We start from the raw sequence: 22,565 nt of genomic DNA on the forward strand, positions 1-22,565 counted from the left end.
CCCTCTATTGGATAGAGGCTAGAGTGCTGGAGATTCAAAGTATGATAACAGTGTGATTAAGGAGGCTTTTGTAAACATACATTTTATATACATATATATTTTATATATGTGTGTTTTCTTTGCTCCCCTGGCTCTAAAATGTATGTTGTAATAAACGTCATAAATGTTTTATATTTTAAAATAAGTTATGACATGTTGTATGATAGGCCTATATGTTAGCATTCAAAATGACAGGGTTTCAGCGAATCTTAAAATATGTAAAAGTCTTAATTCACCTTTAAACAAATTAAGGCTTGAAAGATGTCTTCAAATAGAGCAGAAAGACTTCAATTAATGAAGTCATGTAGTTGATTGTTGCATGTACTGCAAAATAAATGTTGTTCCTCAGTATCAGATTGTACTGTAAAAGTTACATTCCTGAATGTATTGTATGAACTGCAAGTTATGTTAAATAAATTTGTGGTAAAATTAATTAAAAAGTATCAGAGTTAAACATTGTATTTTGCTTTCACTGACATTCAAGATGTTCAGGGACGTTGTCAGCAAGCCCAAATCAAGAGGCCCACTTTATAACGCTGGACAGTAAGTTCTTTAAATCTAAGTTGTGAGTTCTGTAAAAGGTACTTGAGAAAGTCTGTCTTTCCGTCCTTCAAAACTTTCAGCTTGAAAACTACTTTGAACTTCAAACTGAAAACCTTCAAACTTCAAGCTTTTAAAACTATTTCAAACTTTCAGGCTAGGCTTTCTCAAGCCAACCTAAAGTTAGCCTTTCTTGACAAACTTTCTTTTTAAACTAGTTTATGTTGTTCATAAACAAAGTAAGTCTCTTAGGTACTTTACAGACAAAGCCAATAACACTCAAACATACAGTATCTTTGTCTAACATCTTCCTATAATATGTATAAAATACTTAAAAAAGAAATTCTTTGAATGACTCTGTACTATGTTAATGCCTTTCTTCAAAATGATTCAATATTGTTTGTTCTGTATTTTAAATTAGGTGTCGTGAGCTGGAGTGTATTTTCCAGACAATATAAGCAAGAGTTGCGGGTGCCCTGCTCGTTGACTCTGTGCTTTTGCACTGCAATATACAAGGACTACCTGTGTGTGTGTGTGTGTGTGTGTGTGTGTGTGTGTGTGTGTGTGTGTTGATGTACAGGTATGTATTTGATAATCTGTATGTGTACATATTTCTTTTATACAATTATCATCTTTGTTTTGAAATAAAATTGATCAGTGTTATTAGTTTGTTTTTTTAAGTTGGCATGCATAAAATGGGATACAGAGATTAACAATGTACTGTATGTAGTTGGTTTAACTTCATTCAAACTACTTTATTGGAGTAAATGTTTTATAATAGCCTATATAATGCACAAAAATAAACAATTATGAACTATTACAGAGGAATGATTAAAATAAGAAATATATAAGGTGTCATTATGTTTACAGTAATTTAGACAGTGAAGTGCAACAGAATGTGAAAAACTGTAAAATATTACACAGATATACACAATATACTCTGAAATTCCTTATAAGTTTACCTTATATCAGGCATAGTTAAAACTATGTATTCCTTTTTGCTGCTTTCATTATTACTTTAGGTAACATTTTTTTAAAATATTATGTAAATTTGCGCGTCACCATGGTAACACATACGTGACGTCACCGCGCTACAGTCAGCAGCGAGGAGTATTTGGAATTGACCGAGAGAGGTGGGTGTTCACATCAGTCCGATGTAAGCTTGAAATATTCCTGAAATATACGTGTTGTAACTTTAGTTTTAGTGCACATGGTAACTTGTACGTGTATTTTATGGTGAGAGCTTCAAATGGCTAACCTCGTGGTTTGTTTTGCTGTGTGCTAGCGCTCGCCATTCTATCGTCTTGTGATGCAGCCCACATGTTTCAGTTGTCCTTTTTCTTATGTTAGACTGATTCTGATTGACAATAGAATCCTAAACTTTTGCTCTTTTTGAAATTGTACTTCCAAATACCAGGTTTAGAATATAATGTGTTCATTTAAAAGATTTCTTGTATTGATGTCCAATACGCTGATTTCACGCAGCCGTTATTTTGAAATCGAAAGCGAGGCTCCGGTGGGAAGAAAACCGGAAGTGTCGCCTTTAATCACAGGAGAGTCGTGAATGCGATGGCGTATTGTTGTGTTTAATGATGTTGTGTCAATTCTAAAACTGTACATACATTTCTTTTATACTTTAGACTATATACAGTGAAATTCATTTATAAATAAAATATTTTTTTAATATAATTCAGAAAGTAAAAAAAGAAGCAGGAATGAACTATATATCCTATTTTGGATATTAACATCCAATAGTGTAAATCGCGGCAGCAGCTTCAGGTTGGTAGTCCAAAGGCATTGTTGTTTATCTTTACTTCCGGGGTTTTTCCCACCGGAGCCTCACTTTCGATTTCAAAATGGCGGCTGCGTGAAATCAGTATGGCACTGAACAGCACAGATGTAAAGCATGTACATTTTGCTTCATGCATACTGTATGTTAACTATTGAAAGGAAGATGGTTTATTTCATGTTGCATAATGTTAATGTAAAAGCCCATAGTTAAAGGAGTAGTTCACCTCAAAATGAAAATTTCCTTATAATTTACTCACCCCAATGCCATCCCAGATGTTCATGTCTTTATTTCCTCAGTGGAAAAGAAATTATGTTTTTTTGTGGAAAACATTTCAGGATTTTTCTCCACACAATGGACTTCAATGATAACCAAGATGTTGAAGTCCAAATCAATGCAGTTTCAAAAGACTTTAAAGTGCTTCAAAACGATCCCAGCTGAGCAAAACGATCAGTCACAGTCAAACGTATACTTTTTAACCACAATTGTTCGTCTTGTGCTGGTCTGTGACGCACCAGGCATTACATCATCACGTTGGAAAGGTCAAGCTAGAAAAAAAACCTGTCCTCCTTGGGCGGACAAACAATGGGGCGGTACATCCGCTCACGTCTAGCTTGACCTTTCCAACGTGATGATGTAATGCCTGGTGCGTTACCAGACCAGCACAGGATGAACAATTGTGGTTAAAAGTATACTTTTTTTTTTAAATTACTGATTGTTTCGCTAGATACGACCCTGTCATCAGTGCACCAGAACACAACGCAGTAGTCGGCGAAGTGCAGACCGCGCCAGCTACACTTAGAAGTGTCATTTATTATAAAAACAAACTCAGTAATTGATATTTTTGATTTAGGCTAGATTTTGCATGGTGTAAATGCATGGTGTAAATGCTTAGAATCCTTTTTAACCCCAAACAAATTGATATTTACATCTCATAAATATTGAAAAATCACACAGAAATAATTATATAATGTAATAACACATAAAGTTAATTATTATATATTTATTCTTATAAAAGGCTACTATAGATACAGCGACATCTAGTGGACACATTTTTCAACATATAGCAACTGAAAATGTGCTCCACCAATCAGATGAGCAAAACATTAAAGGGATAGTTCACTTTGAAATTAAATTTTGGTATGTTTTAGCTTACCCTTTAAAGGGATACTCCACCGTTTTTTCATATTAAACTATGTTATTCCCTTAACTAAGACGAGTTGATACATACCTCTCTCGTCTCAGTGCGTGCACTAAATCGCTCTGTCTTGCGGCAAAACTTTGTTAGCACTTAGCTTAGCCCAGTTCATTCAATATGGGCCAAGCAGAGAAGCTACCAAACACCTCCACGTTTTCCCTATTTAAATACAGTTACTCGCGTAGTGTAACTCGACATACAGGGTTTATACAGAGATTCTTAAATTGAATTTACTACCTTTTTACCACCTATTTTACTACCATCACAATATTTTTACTACCAACACGGCTTCAAACTTCAACTGTAGCAGTGTTAAGTAAAGTGACAAGACATGAAATATCTTTCCATCCATATTTTTTCCCAAAACGCTATAAATCCATCCATATTTTTTTCCAAAACGCTATTAATCCATCCAGATTTTTTTTCGAAAGCTATAAATCCATATTTTTTCCCCAAAAATTGATGGTTTGTCTTTTTTAAAAAGTATTTTGTCTTTTATTTCGTGTTTACATTTGAGGAAAAAAACATGTTATGTAGCCTAACCGTTCGTTCTCCATTAAGGATGCTTTTAAAACTTTCACAGAGACATCAAACAGAAAACACAAAGCCTCTCTTTGAAACGAATTTTGTTTTGTATTAATTTTATCTTAATTTTAATCCATGTTTCATTATTTTGTATAATCACAACTAGGGTTGGGAACCGATATCCGGTTCTTATCCAGAACCGGTTGTGTTTTTGAAAAAATACCGGAACCGTGCGAAATTCCTAAGTTTCGGTTCCGAAAACGGTTCTGCACTCTAAAAAGAGATGTGTTAAAAAACAACACACAAGATGTGTTGATGGCATTTTGACACATGTTGTGTAGATTTTTAACACACAATGTGTGTTAAAATGTAACACTGGAAACACTCTAAAAAGAGATGTGTTAAAAAACAACACATTTTGACACATGTTGTGTAGATTTTTAACACACAATGTGTGTTAAAATGTAACACTGGAAACACTCTAAAAAGAGATGTGTTAAAAAACAACACACAAGATGTGTTGATGGCATTTTGACACAATGTGTGTTAAAATGTAACTCTGGATAGAATAGCACTGGGTGGAGGGCAGTTTTTATGAAAGAAAATTATAGGTATATTTTATATGGTATCCCATAAAATGGATCATTTCAATGTCTTTTTCAAATGCTGCTTTCACTTGTTATTAATAACCAGATTGACTTTATTTCTGTCAGACTCTACAGAAGCTCTTATTGAGAATTAACAGGTTTTGCTGTTGACGATTCATTGAATGTTTCATTTAAAGTCACCAGAATCGTGATTAGTGTCAGCTTTATTTGAGCTCTTTACCCTTGACTCTTTAACATTAGTTTTCTGATTGCTATAAATGTGTATTTAATTTAACACATTTGAAACAGCAGAAATAAACACGAGAAAAATATGCTCCGATGATAATATTATCATCATGAACATGTAAAATTGTTCAGCTGAAGCTCAGAAAGAGTTTAATATTTGAAAGATGAGTGTAATACATAATAGATTAGCATAATGCAATTAGCTTAAAATTAATTAATAAATACACAGTTCTTACCGAATCTTACAGTCTAAGGTATCAAACAGACATCAAGAATCAGCACATGAATCTCAACAATGGTGACAAACAAAAAGCTTCATGCAGCAATGCATGCTGGGTGCCACAATAGTGCAAATCTCATCCATGACTCCCAGCATGCATTGCGGCATGAAGCTTTTCGTTTGTCACCATTGTTGAGATTCATGCGCAGATTCTTGATGTCTGTGTTTGACTAGTTTCTGCTGCAGATTAAAATTTTCAGAAAACATTTATTTTATTATTCTGCACTACTGGACAGCATGATATAGTGTCACAAGATCATTATAACTAACAGCACATAAATAAATTAAATGTGCACCATCCATTTACTCATAAACTTGATCAGATCAGCACTTGTTGATTATCATCAAGAAACATCTGATCATATTTTCACTCGCCATAACAAATGTATTTTATTAAAATACAGTTAAAGCAGCCAGAGAAACACTAAAAGAAGAATCAAGAGCTCAAATAAAGGAGCCATTAATCACGATTCTGGTGACTTCAAATAAAACATTCAATGAAACATCAAACCTCAGTTAATTCTCAATAAGAGCTCGTCTATGTAGATTCATGATGTCTAAACCATCCAAATGTTCAAACAAACTCTTTATTAAACGTCACTGGACTCCATAAACACAAGTTAACAATACGTTTCAGTGTTCATCCAAACACTCAGTTGTAAAAACACAGGAAGTAACTCTGGCAAATACACACCGACTACAGTCACATGTGACACATATCTGACACAAGTTGTGTAACTATAACACATTAGTGTGTAAAAGGTTTCAACACACTTCTGTGTAAGAGGAATAACACATTAGTTGTGTTAAAGGTAACACAAAATGTGTAGTCCTTATAAACACAGAGATGTGTTAAGAATCGACACAGGTTGTGTGTTAAATTTGACACAACATGTGTTGTCCCTGAGCACACACACTACATGTGTTAAAATCTACACAACATGTGTTAAAATCTACACAACATGTGTTGTCCCTGAGCACACACACTACATGTGTTAAAACTGACACAACATGTGTCATTTTTAACATCTCTTTCTACAGGTTGTGTTGTTTTCAACTCATCATTTTGAGCGCCGACACTCACCATCACTGTGAATGGTATGCAGTGTTTGCTATGTTCTCAAACAAACAGGCCAGTGTAAATACAAGTTATTTATATACATATATTTTGTCAGTTGCTACATTTTAATAAAATTCAAAGTGCAAACTCGGTTAACCTTTATGTCTTCATGAACTTTTGTCAAAAGCAGCATTATCAATTAGGGGTTGAAGTGTGAATAACTGAATAATGTCCAGTACAGTGAGTCTGTCCAGTCATTGAGCTTGAAACATTGTGTTGTACTTTGTGTGCACATGCGTTCTATACTCGACTATTGATTAAACGGTTAATATTTTTGCATCTGGCCCTTTCGCTTTATTTTTTAAAATGACACAATTTGTGTGTTAAAATGACTTACACATTTATTGTGTTAAATTTGACACAACATGTGTTGTCCCTGAGCACACTCACCACATGTGTTAAAACTGACACAACATGTGTCATTTTTAACACATCTCTTTTTAGAGTGTGGTGCGCTGTTTTGGCGAAGTGCTGGCAGCTTACCCTTTAATAGCGACGTCTCACCACATAAAAATAGTAATAAAGCCCTCGCGCTCCTCAAATAGCCTTCGTTTTGCGTCAAATATCAACGGAGAGAGAGTAAAGACAGTAGAGCTGCACGATTAATCTTTAAAAGATCTTGATTCATTTCAAACACCCACGCGATCTTATTCCTAAATTACAAAAACCTCACCCCTGAACATTCGAATCTGTTTGCGCTGTCGCTGACCCAGAGAGAGCAGCTGTCAATATGAAACAGCTTTACAATCACACAGTATAGATATGTTACAAATATTCAAATGATCACAGAAGTACTGAGATAAAAGTTTATAATTAGAGTATAAACACTGATGTCTTCGACAACTAAAATAGAGTAAATCACCTTTTGAAAGTCGCTGCCTTCAAATAACGAGTGTATCGATTATAGCCTATCTGATGCTTCAAAACATAAAGACGCATGAATATTTTTTTTGTGTTCAGAATTTACTAAATGTATGAGCGAGTGCATCATGAATGCCTTTTTTTTCAAACCGTGTTTTTGTCTTATCCTGAATTACTACGTTAAGCCTGCAATAAGCGTTTATACTCGGACTATCGCCTACTTTAGACTGGCGGAGCGCAACCGCTGCGGAGTATGGAGTAACCCTGCTGCATGACTCGTCATAGACATAAATAGAGAGAAGTAGCTCCGGCAACAATGTTCTTCCGCAAGACGCATGCAGTTCTGTTTATTAACTGCTAGAGCGCTGATTTATCCAGTAATGAAACAAGTCAATCATTAAAAACGATCAATCATTAAAATTATTAAAATCAATCGTTCAAAACGATTTTGAAAATAATCTGTTCTACACACATCTTACTGTGTTCAAGCATATTCTACCCCTTCTGGTAGAGAGGGTATTCTCCACTGCTGGAGATACAATAAGCTAGGTCCCAAATTATTCTAATGCAGAATTTTTGATTTTCCTTCAGAAAAAAAACTTTTTTTGGCAAAAATTGCTTAATAATATGTTGAATTTGTTGACATTACCAGTCTGTTAAACTCATTTGGGATTTTTCCCTTACTACTATTTTTTTATTAGTTGTTTTAATATTTTTTAATGAATCGGAACCGGAACCGGAATCGTTTGGTGGAACCGGAATCGGAACCGGAACCGGAAAATTTCTTACGATTCCCAACCCTAATCACAACACGTTCAGACATGAACCGAAACTCAGCGTATAGGTAGCCTAGGCTATACTCGCCTCACAGACCTAAACAAATTAGAAATATCCTATATCTATTATCTACAGAAAGCTTGAAATTTCTACTTTTAAACAGAACCATTCAAAACTAAATAAAAGTAGGCTATAGGCTAATCCGTAAGAAATGCATTTTTCTCCGGCGCGTTCACTACTGCGAAGATCGCGAGTCAGTGTCAACTTCATCTTTGCAGCTGACACAGAAACACTTGTTTATTAATAAACAATTAAAATGTCATAATATTTTTTTTACAGCGTTTAGGTGCCGTTTATATGAACGCGTCACCACTGCATGAGAGAGAGAGAGAGAGAGAGAGAGAGAGAGAGAGAGAGAGAGAGAGAGAGACACACACGCAAGGTCTCTCCCTCTCTGCCGTGCGCTCGCTACACGGTTTGCATGCGCGCTTTTGCTCGCTCGCTCGCTCTAGATTCGCAGGAGATTTGAACTAATTTCCAGGCATCATAACATTACAAAAGGCAATTGCAATATTTTTGTATTACTATTTTGGTATGATGAACATTCACCCGCCAGTGTGGCGGGTAGCCTTTTGAGATTTACTCGCCAAACGGAAAATCTAACCGCACTTGGCGCTTGGCGGGTGTTAATTTCGGACCCTGGCTGCGGGCCAATAAAAACTGGACCGCGGGCCATAGTTTGGACACCCATGATATAGACCCAGTTAGATGGGGCATCGAAAATTTACTACCTCGTCAGATGACGTTTACTACTTTTTACTACTTTTTACTGGCCTTAATTTGGCATAATTTAATTTACTACCTTTTACTACCTTTTACAACCCCGCGGAAACCCTGACATAGGACGGTGACACAAAACAAAACGTTGCGCTTTTCTAAGCGTGTAAAATGGATAACTATATTGTATGGCGGAATACCATAGCAAGTGCTTGGAAGCACTTCGACTTCGGCGCAGTAATATCTTCACCAGAGGGAGCGGGGGCCGGTGAGAGGATTTTTCACGAGTGAAGATATTACTGCGCCAAGTCGAAGTGCTCACAAGCACTTGCTATGGTATTCCGCCATACAATATAGTTATCCATTTTACACGCTTAGAAAAGCGCAACGTTTTGTTTTGTGTCACCGTCCTAGGTCGAGTTACACTACGCGAGTAACTGTATTTAAATAGGGAAAACGTGGAGGTGTTTGGTAGCTTCTCTGCTTGGCACATATTGAATGAACTGGGCTAAGCTAAGTGCTAACAAAGTGTTGCCGCAAGACAGAGCGATTTAGTGCACGCACTGAGACGAGAGAGGTATGTATCAACTCGTCTTAGTTAAGGGAATAACATAGTTTAATATGAAAAAACGGTGGAGTATCCCTTTAAGGGCATCCAAGATGTATAGTAGGTGTCTTTTTCCGCAGTAGTTTCAATTTTTATATTTTTAGGTCAAACCGTTCTTGTCTGTCAGTCATTTAATGCAGGTCTGTGGTCACTGTCTCAAAGAGCATGCACAGAGTCCAAATTAAAACAATTCCATAGATATATACACTACATGTCACCTTGGCTACGGTTTCGTTCTAATGAACTGCAGTAGCCAAGGCGACATCTAGTGTATATATCTATGCACCAGTCTGCGTACACGTCACACACCAGGATGCGCACGCGCGCGCCCTCAGATCACTTGGACGTGGCTGTGTTACAAGAGGTAAAAACGATATAAATACTGTTCGTTTTCTCACACAAACCGCTCGTTTCGTGTCTTACCCCTCATTTACACTGCAAACGCCTGCGGCGCATTACGGCTGCGACAAGGTTTTATTCCGTCCTCCACGCGGTGCCAATTCACACCGGGAGCATATCAGAAGCGGAGCGACTTGATGCGTGAGACCACGTGATTTGTCTGTCCGACGTGTTTTTCTGATTTTGGGGTTTCTAGTACCATGGGTAAATTGGGTAAATGTTTATGTTTTGTCCGGTGTAAACGTGCAATACGTTTGGGAGTCTGCACAGGGTGTTTATTTTGAAATTGACGGGTTTTTTTTACTTTTATTTTGTATTTCCGGTGCGACTTGGACATGCGTCCGTCAAAAATAGACTAGGCGCCTATATTTAGCAAAGCGGAGCGGAGAGAGCTTCTGAAATGCGTCGCGGCCGGTGTAAACACAAGCATTGACTAGAATGGGCGCGATCAGCTCCGGTAGCCGTGTCGCAGCCGTAATGCGCCGCAGGCGTTTGCAGTGTAAATGAGGGGTTAGGCCATCAATGTGTACTTATGATGGGGAATTGTTTAATTTGGACGATGAGGAATTGTTTTAATTTGGACTTTGTGCATGCTCTTTGAGACCGTGACCACAGACCTGCATTATCTGACTGAGAGACAAGAACGGTTTGACCTAAAAATATCAAAATTTAAACTACTGCGGAAAAAAGACACCTACATCTTGGATGCCCTTGAGGTAAGCTAAAACATACCAAAATTTAATTTCAAAGTGAACTATCCCTTTAAAAGGGTTTTATGATGAACAGTGAAAAACAAAGGGCATTTTCATTGTTTCAGCAGAATAGATGTGTCAGGGCCTAGTCAGATCAGGTCAAGAAGATGTCTCACAGCAGGGCTGAGGATCTGGGTTTACCTGGGGAAACAGATTAGCAGAGTTGTAAATAGTGTAGTAAAATTATTGGTTCATGGTATGAGGCTATTACAAAATACAAAATAAATAAGAGTAACTAGATGAGCCCAGATTAAAATGCATACAGTAATCACACCTTGTGTCAATATGAATAATAAAAACATACCATTAGGCTCGACAGACACACACACACATGCTTTTAACAAGATGCTAGCATGATAATCTCTGTCTAGTAATCGTCTTTGATATCCTAATTTATGGCGCTACAGCCTGATAGAATAACTGTGTTAACGTTAACATGCACTGCTAAAATTACATCTAGCTAACGTTTACATGTTAACACGTTAGCTCTGTATCTCCTCTAAACAAATATTTTCTTCTCTGTGATCTGTATGTCATTTCTAACAAGTGTAACGTTACCTGCAAATGCAAACATAAAACGGAATAACGTTATATGTTATCGGTTTACAGAGTTCATGCACTAAGCTAACACTAACAGCCAACGTTATAAGACAGGTAAACAGCAGTTACACGGAGTACTTACCGGAGCCATTACACCTGGAATCTTTGATGCCGCTGTTAATGTTTCTCGACTTAGGATAGGATTCCTGCTGGAAAATGTTTGATTGTGTAGTTTTCGTTAGAGAATATGTTATGGTGATTTTACACCATAGAAAGTGCTCCCGCTTTTATGGCATGTAAGTTACTCATGTACTACGCACTATATTTTGAACGAATATTATTGGCAGACATTAGTCACGTGACGATAGAATTCGTTTTTTGATTGGTTAGATGTATAGTACTCCCTCGCGTTTGCCTAATCCGTTTATTGAACGTAAATTTAGTTTTCAAAAAAATATGATCGACTTCATACTGCCAACAACCGGATACGTGTTCAGAAAAATTTTTTTTAGTTTATGTGAAAAAAGCAGCTACTCTATCCTCGAGGATCTTGTAGCGACTATGGCTCGATGGGTAAGAATGGACTTTTAATTTATATACTAATTAAAAGTGAAAACACTTTCTAATTCCCACAGACTTGGCAAAGTCTGTAACTGAACCCCCTTTTACGACTCGCTTCCCCCCTCTCGACAGTGTGAGCTTCAAAGACATTACTGACATTCCGATCTCAAGAGAAAACCCGCTCTGAATCACACACACACCAAACCACTCTGTAACTCCTAAAACACAAGTTACACACACGCATGAATCATTATCAAAATGTTTTTATGTAGTTTTCTTGTCTATGGGATGTGATGGGATAAATTGAGATATTTATGCACCTCTGCAGATGTAATGGACACGTGTGTTGATACATTTGAGATGTATCTGTTTCATTAACTGATATTAATGTCGGGTGTGATATCCTACGGATCGTAATGAGCTTCTTTACTATATTCCGCACAAATGTTTATTCCTAGACATAATGTGGTATTAAAGTTTTAATGCATTTTTCTGTGTACGATCAGAAGAGGCGTTCTTTCACAAACAATGAAACGTTCCCGCCTCAGAACCGAAAGATTTCATTGGGTCTCGTCATCAAACAGGGCGTTACCCCGCGCTGCTTTAAAACCACAACACAAGCAGACGCCGCTCTCTCTGCTCATACACTCTCACCCTCGTGACTCCGAACTCTGAACTCTGCACTCTCACCCCTCCCTGCTCCACGTGCAGCGGAGCGAGAGAAGGCACAGGGCCTTCATCCAAACGAGCCGCGTATGTAAAAATCCAGTCTCGTCCTGTAACCAAGTTTTCTCGCCCTTCCCGCACCGGGAAGAGACTTCCGTACCTCTCGGTAATGTTACGTTCAGTAAGCTTTTAAGAACTTTCGCGAAACGCCAGCACAAATCGGTGAGACACGATCCAGAAGAAGAACGCACGTGATCCGGCTCCGCCAGCTTCACACACAGACAAAGGAACAATTTGCAAGTATCAAAATGATCAATCTCTCGAAGCTGCTTTTCCGTTGTGTCTTAAAAGGTTCTGTTTGTAAATTACCATACTTTCTCCCTCACTTTCTTCCTATTTTCATTCTGATCAAGTCCTGTTTTATGTTTGTTTGTTTAAACGTTCGTGGGTCTTGTGTAATTTTACGTACGTAGATTGGCCTATATTACTTCCTATATGCATATAATCCTTTGTGTGTCATTTTTGATTAAATAAATCTTTTATACTTTGACTGACTCTGTGTTACAATCCCACCAATTTAATTGTCAATGAAATTGCGATAAGATCTGGCTACTAGCTCTTTATTTTAATTCATAAACTAGGGCTGCACGATGTGTCGTTTAAACATCGATATCGCGATGTGCGAATCCACGATAGTCACATCGCAGGATGTGCGATGTAGGCTGTCGTAGTTAATCCGTGATTCATTAACCTTACGGGCCAGCTGCTCCCCGGCCTTTTTAACACATATGATTCGCGGATTAATTGCACATCTTAACCATCATAGAGTGAAAGTTTAACATTTGCATGTGTTTTTAAGTCCTGTTAGTTTAACAGGGCGCATTTAAGAACGAGCAGAGCGAGAGAGCCCCGGCCGCGTGCGCGCTCACCTTCACCGTCTTCAAACAACACGAGCGCTGTCTTGCTCTCTCTCTCTCCCTCGCGAGTCGCGCATATTAATCAAAATCAATTGACACGATGGAGTCGAACAAAAAAACTATCCAGTGATGAAATGTTTTCTGTGTTGACAAATATTGTGCGATATCCTAAACTGCCGAGGTAATTACACAACGCGTGCCGTAGACTCGCCTACATGTCAGATTCGCGAACTAATGATTCCTTTGAACCCGAACCGATTCAGTTTAATGAATGGTTTTTAAACAACTGACCTGTCCAACACTGAACTCACGAGACGTCTGAATTGGTGTATAAAAAAAAAAAAAAATCGGTAGCACCTTACAATAATGTTCTATTTATTAAACTATTTAACTACATTAGTTAACATTTACTATTAGTAAACTGCACTTCTACAACATTAATTTCAATATTTAGGCTATATAGCCTTATTGAAATCAAAAGTTGTACAGTATGTGTTAACAGTAATGCACTGTGAAGTAAAATTACCAAACAATAACAGCTGTATTTTTATAAACTAAGATAAACAAAGATGAATAAATACAGTAACAAAAGTATTGCTCATGGTAAGTTCATGTTAGTTATTAGATAGCCTACATTAACTAATGTTAACAATTCAAACCATATCCTAAAGTTACAAACAAATCATTTAATTTAAATAATACTCTTTTTAAATCATTTAAAATGAGAATGTAAGTGTGTTTACCCCATATTTGTTTGTAAGAAAAAAATAGATTAGATTTCATTTCATATCGCAATATATATCGTAGAAAAATAAAATATCGCAATGTCATTTTTTCCTAATATCGTGCAGCCCTATCATAAACCCAGCAATTTGCATCCACGGCCAGGAGAGAATTTGTCTGAGGTTTGATAATATAAATATTCCTTCTTAACTGGTATAATCAAAGTATTCGCTGGTCGAATGACTGATGAGAGACCAGTTATAGAACGAAATATTTTTGATAATTAGCAGGTAATGTAATAGCATATGTGAAATTTATGAATTATGACTATGAGTTATGATTTTAATATTTCCCCAAATTTGAATATTGCTCGAGCTAATATTTCATATATGACCTAATTACGATTGTTACCATAAACGCTACAATCTATCATTTCAAAAACTAAAGCAGATAGCAGCGTTCGGCCCACCGCCTAACACAATAACGAGCAGTTTCGTTCCGCTTGCATTATGTTTGCCATTTGATGTTGGGTAATGTTGTGGTCGCGCCGGCGTCTCTTACATTATGAGCGCGCTTACCACGCACAACGCGCTTACATTTGAAATAACGAAATTGTAATTGAAATCGGCATTGTTAGCTTATGATTTTTTTAAAACTTTGAAAAACAATTTTTATATAAAATTATTAGTGGAACATTTTATGCATCTTTATTCATCTGAAAGCATATCCGCTCCCGCGCCTCCCCTGTGAACTCTGGCGCCCCCCTGAGGGCGCGGACCCCAGGTTGGGAACCAATGCGCTAACAGACCTATCACAGATCAGTGCCAGTGCGTTTGATTTCACTGGCAGAAACCTGCATGTCCGGCCGTCGAGATAGTCCAAAATGTCCGGGATTCGGCTTTGCTTTCTGTGGTCGCCATTCATTGTTTACATGCACACCTTTTATTTCAATCTAGCTGAATTCATTCCGATTAGTGAATCTGAATGTAGTGTTTACATGAACGCTAAACAAGTGATCGGTTGATGTGCGTTTTACCATTGCTAAGAAAATACCCGCTCCTCAATGAGAGATAGCCCACGAGACCGGCGCGTCGCACAGGCGCACATCTGTAATCACGCCACCGCTTTTGCGTTCTACAGTCGCCATTCATCATGTTTACTTTGGCGAGCAGGACGAGGCTAGGGCCGCGGGAGAAAGACGCGAGGCCGGTGGCGTGATCGGTTGATGTGCGTTTTACCATTGCTAAGAAAATACCCGCTCCTCCGTGAGAGATACGAGACCAGTTCCTCACAGGTGTCGGTCATCAGTAATCACGCCACCGGCCTCGCGTCATTCTCCCGAGGCCGTCAGCCTCGTCCTGCTCGCCACAGTAAACACAATGAATGGCGATTGTAGAATGCAAAAGCCGAATCCCGGACATTTTGTGACTACTAGGCAAGGCAAGGCAAGGCAAGTTTATTTATATAGCACATTTCATACACAATGGCAATTCAAAGTGCTTTACACAGAAGAAATTAAAATAATAAAAAGAAATAAGAATAATAAAAACAGTTAAAAAAAATAAAATACAGTACGAACATTGGCACAGTGCTCATTCAGTAAATGCATAGCTAAACAGAAGTGTTTTGAGTCTGGATTTGAATGTGACTACAGTAGGAGCACATCTGATCTCCTCTGGAAGCTGGTTCCAGCTGCGGCTGGCATAATAGCTAAAAGCAGACTCGCCATGCTTAGAGTGAACCCTTGGTATTTCTAGCTGATATGATCCTAATGATCTGAGTGATCTGTTGGGTTTATATTCAGTGAGCATATCTGCAATGTATTGAGGTCCTAGGCCATTGAAGGATTTATATACCAGTAATAATACTTTAAAATCAATCCTAAATTTAACTGGGAGCCAGTGTAAAGACCTGAGGACTGGTGTGATGTGTTTATACATGTTCTGGTTCTGCGCAGAATCCTGGCGGCAGCGTTCTGTATGAGCTACAACTGTCTTATGGTCTTTTTGGGAAGGCCAGTGAGGAGTCCATTACAATAATCCACCCTGCTGGTGATGAAAGCATGCACAAGTTTCTCTAAGTCTTGTCTGGAAACAAAGCATCTAATTCTTGCAATATTTTTCAGATGATAGTATTCTGATTTAGTTATTGCTTTGACATGACTACTGAAACTAAGGTATGACTCTAGTGTCACACCAAGATTCCTGACTTGATGTTTAGTTGTTAGACCCCTAGAGTGAAGGTATGCGTTCACCTTGAGAACTTCATCTTTGTTTCCAAACGCAATGACTTCAGTTTTGTCTTTGTTTAACTGAAGAAAGTTTTGACACATCCAGCTGTTGACTTCATCGATGCATTGGCACAGGGAGTCAATGGGTCTGTAATCGTTAGGCGATAGGGCTAAGTAGAGCTGTGTGTCGTCTGCATAGCTGTGGTAAGCAATTTGGTTCTTTCTCATTATTTGGCTCATTGGGACATCCATACCAACACACGCACACAATTATCATTGCATAATTTATCCAACTGGCTCTATAATAGCTCAAAATTCATGCAGTTAACATTAACAACAACAACAAAAAAACTTACTCATAGGTCCAAAAGGGACAAAAATGTCCAAGTCAAAAAACTCTCATAAAAATGTTATGCTTGGGAGCAAATACTTAAGTTTGGTCTCATTTTAAAGAAGACCCTTGGCAGATTGTTGTTGAAGTGAAAAAAGTGCAACCAAAAAAAATTATAGAAGTTTATACCAACAAACCCACACAATTATCGTTGCATAATTTATCCAGTTGGCTCTATAATATGCCGAAGCACAAAACAGGAATAAAGCGAGTATTTGCTTTATAGGCCTAATCTGAAAAAATGGCACCATCTGATAAAAAATTGTAAAAATGTAAATTTTGAAGCCTTGCCAACAGAATGAAAGCCTATTTAAAAAGATTGGTTAATGGGTTTCAATGGGGCCATTTTTGTCCAAAAGGCGCTGAGAGGAAGTATTTTGTGTAACTAGTGCAAAATAGATTTTTTAAAGGAAATGGTGATGAAATAGTAAAATTCCAATAAAAATACACACCCGTGCCAAATTTTATGCAGTTAGCATTAACACAGGCAAAGTGATCAAAAAAAACAAAAAACTGAAAAGGACAAAAATGTCCTCAAGGATGCACAAGGGTTAACACAATACCCAGATATTCAAAAGACAAGTAATTCCCAAATGATATTTGCTTACATTGATAGATATCTTTAAAAAGAGCAGCTAGACCCCCACCTCTCTTACCAGCTCTGCAGACACTCATAAAAGTAAAGTTAGGAGGGGATGCTTCATTGAGGACTGTTGCACTGCAGCTGTCTACTAGCCAGGTTTCATTTAGAAGCCTAAAGTCCAGGTTGTTTGTGGTTATTAAGTCGTTGACTAGAAGTGATTTATTTTTAAGTGAGCGGATGTTAAAGAATGCTAACTTAAAGCTAGGGTAGGTAATATTTTTCTAAAAAAAAAACATTCCAAATTTGTTTAAACTGTCTTTATATACCAATACATAATTAAAATGTAAGTACTCTGAAAAAGAGAATATAAAAATCGAGTGACTGTAGACCTTTTAATCTGCAATAAACACAGCTCATTATTTCCATTCACTCCCACCCCCTCCCTTCTGAGCTCCTTCCAAAGCCACGCCCCCAAAACACATGAACGCGCGACGCCAAACGCTCAGGCTGAGCTGGAAGACGCATTTATTATTTACCTGAGACGAGTGGAGAGGAAGGAGCGCAGTACATACAGTGACATCATGTCAGAATCACATGTAATAAAATACCTAACTTTATCACTATGTATATAAACAAATAAGATTTCTTTTAGTACTCACTATCAAGCTAGCATATCGATACTGGTAAAGTTTGATTCGGTAACTAGCTATATTAGGTAACGAGCTATATTTATAAGGCAAAACTAAAAACAGGTTTGCATTGATACACGTTTTTCCATTACCATCAGTTACACTGTGATGAAGGTGAATTTCGTGTAAGATTCATAACATATATGGTGTTTTGCATGTAAGAGTTTCCATGATGAAAACATTGTTGACTCTAATGAAGACTAACGTACACTCCGAGTCCGGAGACAAGTACCGCATCGTCGGTTCGAGGACAGGTCCGGGGTTGAGGGCGAAGCAGAGGAGGTCGTTCAAGAGTGCGGGCAGGGTCCGAGGAAGTAGTTTTTGCCTTGTTTGCCTTCGCTGACTGCATATGCAGGTGCTTTGAGCTGAATATTTCCGGGAACGGTGACATGTGATGAGTGCACGCAGTGGGGCGCGGGCACGAGACATGAAGGCATCTGATTGGTTCTTTACATTCGCACCGAATGGCAGTGATTGGTCAGAGTTTTTACTGTCCTACAGCTGCTACAGAGGTCTGATTGTTTTCATTCCTTTTTCTGAACACATAATGTATTGACTACTCTCAGGATGGAAGGACCATTTCACCCAGTATAAAAAAAAGTGTTTCTGAACAGGATTACCTACCCTAGCTTTAACAGACTTACTTTTCCCCACAGCAATCTTAGTTTGACGTGTAATAGGCACCAGATTAGTTAGGTTTGCTGTACGGCTATTGAAGGCCTTAGTCTTTCTATCTTGTAATAGAACAGCAATAGAGAAAGATACAGGCACACTGGGTTCCCGCTTGTTCTGTAAACATTTGAGAAAGTTACTGTTATCAAAACGGGGACCCGACACATATCACTGAGAGCTGGTATCAGTTGTTTTTGGTTCACCTCGAGCAGATGGAGGAGGGTGTGGGCCCTGGCGTTGTGGCAGAGGCCGAAGAGCTCTCACAGGAGGAGGGGGAGGGCGAGCTGGGCCCGCAGGCTTTGGTGGTAATGGTGCCTGTCTTTTTTTGGTTGGTATCTGGGGGCTTGCAGCAAAAGAGTGGGATAGTCACTAGACTACTAGTAACTTAGCTTAGCTTTATTGTTTACAACTGCTCTCTAACCGGTAGGCGTGGCTTGGGAGTGACCTCGTAGAGCAGCGAAGCAATTGCATTCTGGGAGTTGTTGTCTTTCATCCACATGAGCCAAAAATACATTTTCTGGCTTTTCTCAGTCTAGAAAGCTCCAAATTAAAAAATAATTACACATTTCTTCTACATAAATGACCGAATTTAAATACAAATTCATCTTTCCAGAGGTGGAGTGTCCCTTTAAAGAAGACAGTGAGAACAGAGTGATCCAGAACCCTTCAGAATGAAATGCACTGAAGATCCTGAAGAACAAAGAGGTTGGTGTTTATTCTTCATTCATTCATGATGTTGAAGAACATTCATGTTAGAAACATTCAAGCACTTCATCACATTTAGATAAACAGTTAAACTATGAAATGGTACAGAAGGTTCTGGGTTTTCTTCAACAAATGGTCAGTAAAAGGGAGGTTTGAGAAATGTTTATATTGATTGTCAACATCAGATCAAGCTAAATACTATTTTAACTGTTTTATTTTACATTTATTTTAAATCTGGTTCCCAATTTGCAACAATGTTACCAGACTTTTAGAAGATTCTTCTTGCAGTAATGTTGATAACAGCGTTGATGAATCAGCACTGTACAGTAATTAAAACCTTTTTAGTAAAATAAATATCAGTCTCAAAGTTGGTGTCAAAATATGGCAGTGTTGTATATTTTAATGTTAATATCATGTTAGATAATTGTTTCATTGATCAAATATATTTAATAGTTCTTGCTAAAGAAACATGGGATTCGGGATGTTTTAAAGATAATAATTGGAAGATAAATTTACCTCATTCATGGAAAGTTTCAAGGACATATAAAAAAGTAGACAATTTCTATAAAATATTATGATAATTTTATGCCTTTTTTATAAACTGATTATATTACATCACGGCTCACTTTCATTTCCTTTCACTTTATATTTCTCTCATTGAATTCATGCCAGACCTGAGTGAAGAGGAGGAGGAACATCATGTCAAACCTGGAGAAAAACCTTTGAGTCGCTCAAAAATTAAACAGACATTTTTTAAGAAAAGAAGAGCCAAGAAATCTTTCACCTGCACTCAGTGTGGGAAGAGTTTCACAACCAAACACAGTCTTGAGATTCACATGAGGATCCACACTGGAGAGAAGCCGTTTAAGTGTGATCAGTGTGAAAAGAGAATTTCATGCAAAAACAATCTTGAGCGTCACATGAGGATCCACACTGGAGAGAAGCCGTACACATGTGATCAATGCGGCAAAATATTTATCTGGGCATCAAACCTGAAGACACACCTGACAGTTCATTTGAAGGAGAAGCCGCATTCATGTTCTGTGTGTGGAAAGAGTTTTTCACTGCTGCCATATTTACATAAACATCAGAAAATTCACACTGGTGTGAGAGAGTACATGTGCTTTGAGTGTGAGAAGACTTTTACTACAGCGAACTGTTTAAAAGTGCACCAGAGGATCCACACTAGAGAAAAACCTTACAAGTGTTCACACTGTGACAAGAGATTCAGTCACTCATCAAATCTGAAAACACATGAGATGAACCACACTGGAGAGAAGCCGCACACGTGTGATCAGTGTGGAAAGAGTTTTGCTTTTAAAACTCACCTGAAGCGACACATGATGATCCACACCGGAGAGAAGCCGTTTAAGTGTGATAAATGTGGGAAAGATTTCAGTCGATCTTCAGACCTTAATGGACACATGAGGATCCACACTGGAGTCAAGCCGTTCTCATGTGATCAGTGTGGGAAAACATTTATTAGGGCATCAGAGCTGAAGTCACACCTGACAGTTCATACGAAGGAGAAGCCGCATTCATGTTCTGTGTGTGGAAAGAGTTTTTCACGGCTGCAAACTTTACATAGACATCAGAAAATTCACACTGGTGTGAGAGAGTACATGTGCTTTGAATGTGAGAAGACTTTTATTACAGCTGAACATTTAAAACAGCACCAGATTATTCACACTGGAGAAAAACCTTTAAAGTGTTCACACTGTGACAAGAGATTCAGTCACTCATCTTCTCTGAAAAGACATGAGATGATCCACACTGGAGAGAAGCCGCACAGGACACTTTGTTGATTGATTGATATCTGGGTCAATGACGTGGCGTGTCAATTCTGGTGTCCAAAGCATACTGATAATATTAAAAATGTATACATTTTTAAATGCACTTCATTAAATGACTCAACCTCCCCCTCTTTAATTACTCATGTGAGAATTTATTATATATAATTAATCTTTAAGGAACTATTGAGCTCAAAAGTCCCAAAATGTCATTCCGGGTAACTGTCCCGGCTTAAAATCTGAAACAAAAATACAATAAAACTGTAAAAAATAAATAAAAGTATTTAAAATCTACAGTGCTATGCATAAGTTTAGACACCCATGCTAAAGTTGACTAAAAAGAGGAATAAAAAATCATCTTTTGGAAACTGAACTTAATGCCTTAATTTAAAAAAATTAGGAAAAATCCAACCTTTAAGGACACCAATTTTCTTTGTGAATGAATAATGTATCGTAAATAAATAAATGTTCTTCCTTAAAATACAGGGTGCATAAGTTTGGACACCCCTATGTTAAATTCCCATAGAGGCAGGCAGATTTTTATTTATAAGTATTTTTAATTTTTTTTTTTTTTTTTTAGGATACTATGCATTCATCTCAATGCAAATCAAACTAGCTATTAGGCTAACTGAAATAAAACCATGCCAATCTCTAGGTATGGTGAAGGCTATGTGATGATGTGGGGCTATTTTAATTCCAAAGGCCAAGGGAACTTTATCAGGATGTATAGTATCCTAAAAAAATATAAAAAAATAAATACTTAAAAATAAAAATCTGCCTGCCTCTATGGGAATTTAATATAGGGGTGTCCAAACTTATGCACCCTGTATTTTAAAACCTGTTAAGCTGTAACCCCACTTTTGAAAAATCCCCAGAAATGACATACCCAAACTGAAACAGATACAGTTCATGAACCCTTTGTACTAAAAGCACAAATATGATCTCATTTGAAAGCTGACACCTGGCAGTTTATTGTAAATGTAGAATTAATTATTGTCATAATGAAAAAAAATTGTTGTAAATAGCTTCAAAGTTTTGTAAAGTTATTAGAAATGTATTTTTATGAAACATCCTCATGAAAATAAAATTTAAGTTGGCACTGTAGCAATCTAGAAATGCACTACAGCTAAAGCCACGTCTAAACATTTTATGTTTAAAATTTGAAGATAATAAGTCCAAAACTCTGTATTTAGTTAAAGGGGTACTTCACCTCTGGAAAGATGAATGTGTATTTAAAATAGGTCATTTATGTAGAAGAAATTTTTTAATTCGGAGCTTTCTAGCCTGAGAAAAGCCAGAAAATGTATTTTTGGCTTATGTGGATGAAAGACTACAACTCCCAGAATGCACTTGCTTCGCTGCCCTGGGAGGCCACGCCTACCGGTTAGAGAGCGCAGTTGAAAACAACAAGAAGGTTAGGCTACTAACTTAGTGAGTCTCCGTGACGAGTTTGCCCGTGATTTCAAGATCGCCCGAAATGTCCGGGATTCGGCTTTTGCGTTCTACAGTCGCCATTCATCATGTTTACTGTGGCGAGCAGGACGAGGCTAACGGCCGCGGGAGAACGGCACGAGGCCGGTGGTGTGATTACTGAGACACGC

The 22,565-nt window shown here is 37.7% G+C and overlaps 3 protein-coding genes across 3 annotated transcripts in view; 1 reads left to right on the top strand and 2 right to left on the bottom strand.

Moving 5' to 3' along the window:
* The window catches only part of LOC307163322 (uncharacterized protein), a 326,027-nt gene extending 307,198 nt beyond the window's left edge, over positions 1-18,829 (bottom strand). The window contains exon 1 of the transcript XR_013822053.1: positions 18,673-18,829. The gene's annotated coding sequence lies outside the window, so the exon portion shown is untranslated. The remainder of the gene's footprint in view (positions 1-18,672) is intronic.
* Positions 1-22,565, bottom strand: part of LOC307162833 (uncharacterized protein) — a 302,806-nt gene that overhangs the window by 269,589 nt on the left and 10,652 nt on the right. The gene's annotated exons all lie outside the window — the stretch shown is intronic.
* On the top strand, positions 1,670-21,212 carry LOC307163312 (uncharacterized protein). Its single transcript, XM_079879351.1, has 3 exons — positions 1,670-1,712; positions 19,083-19,174; positions 19,847-21,212. The coding sequence occupies exons 2-3, from the start codon at positions 19,141-19,143 to the stop codon at positions 20,977-20,979; spliced, it is 1,167 nt and encodes a 388-aa protein (XP_079735477.1). The 5' UTR covers positions 1,670-1,712; positions 19,083-19,140; the 3' UTR covers positions 20,980-21,212.

The sequence above is a fragment of the Squalius cephalus genome (genome assembly GCF_949319135.1).
Source record: "Squalius cephalus genome assembly, chromosome: 1".
Classification (NCBI taxonomy): Eukaryota; Metazoa; Chordata; class Actinopteri; order Cypriniformes; family Leuciscidae; genus Squalius; species Squalius cephalus.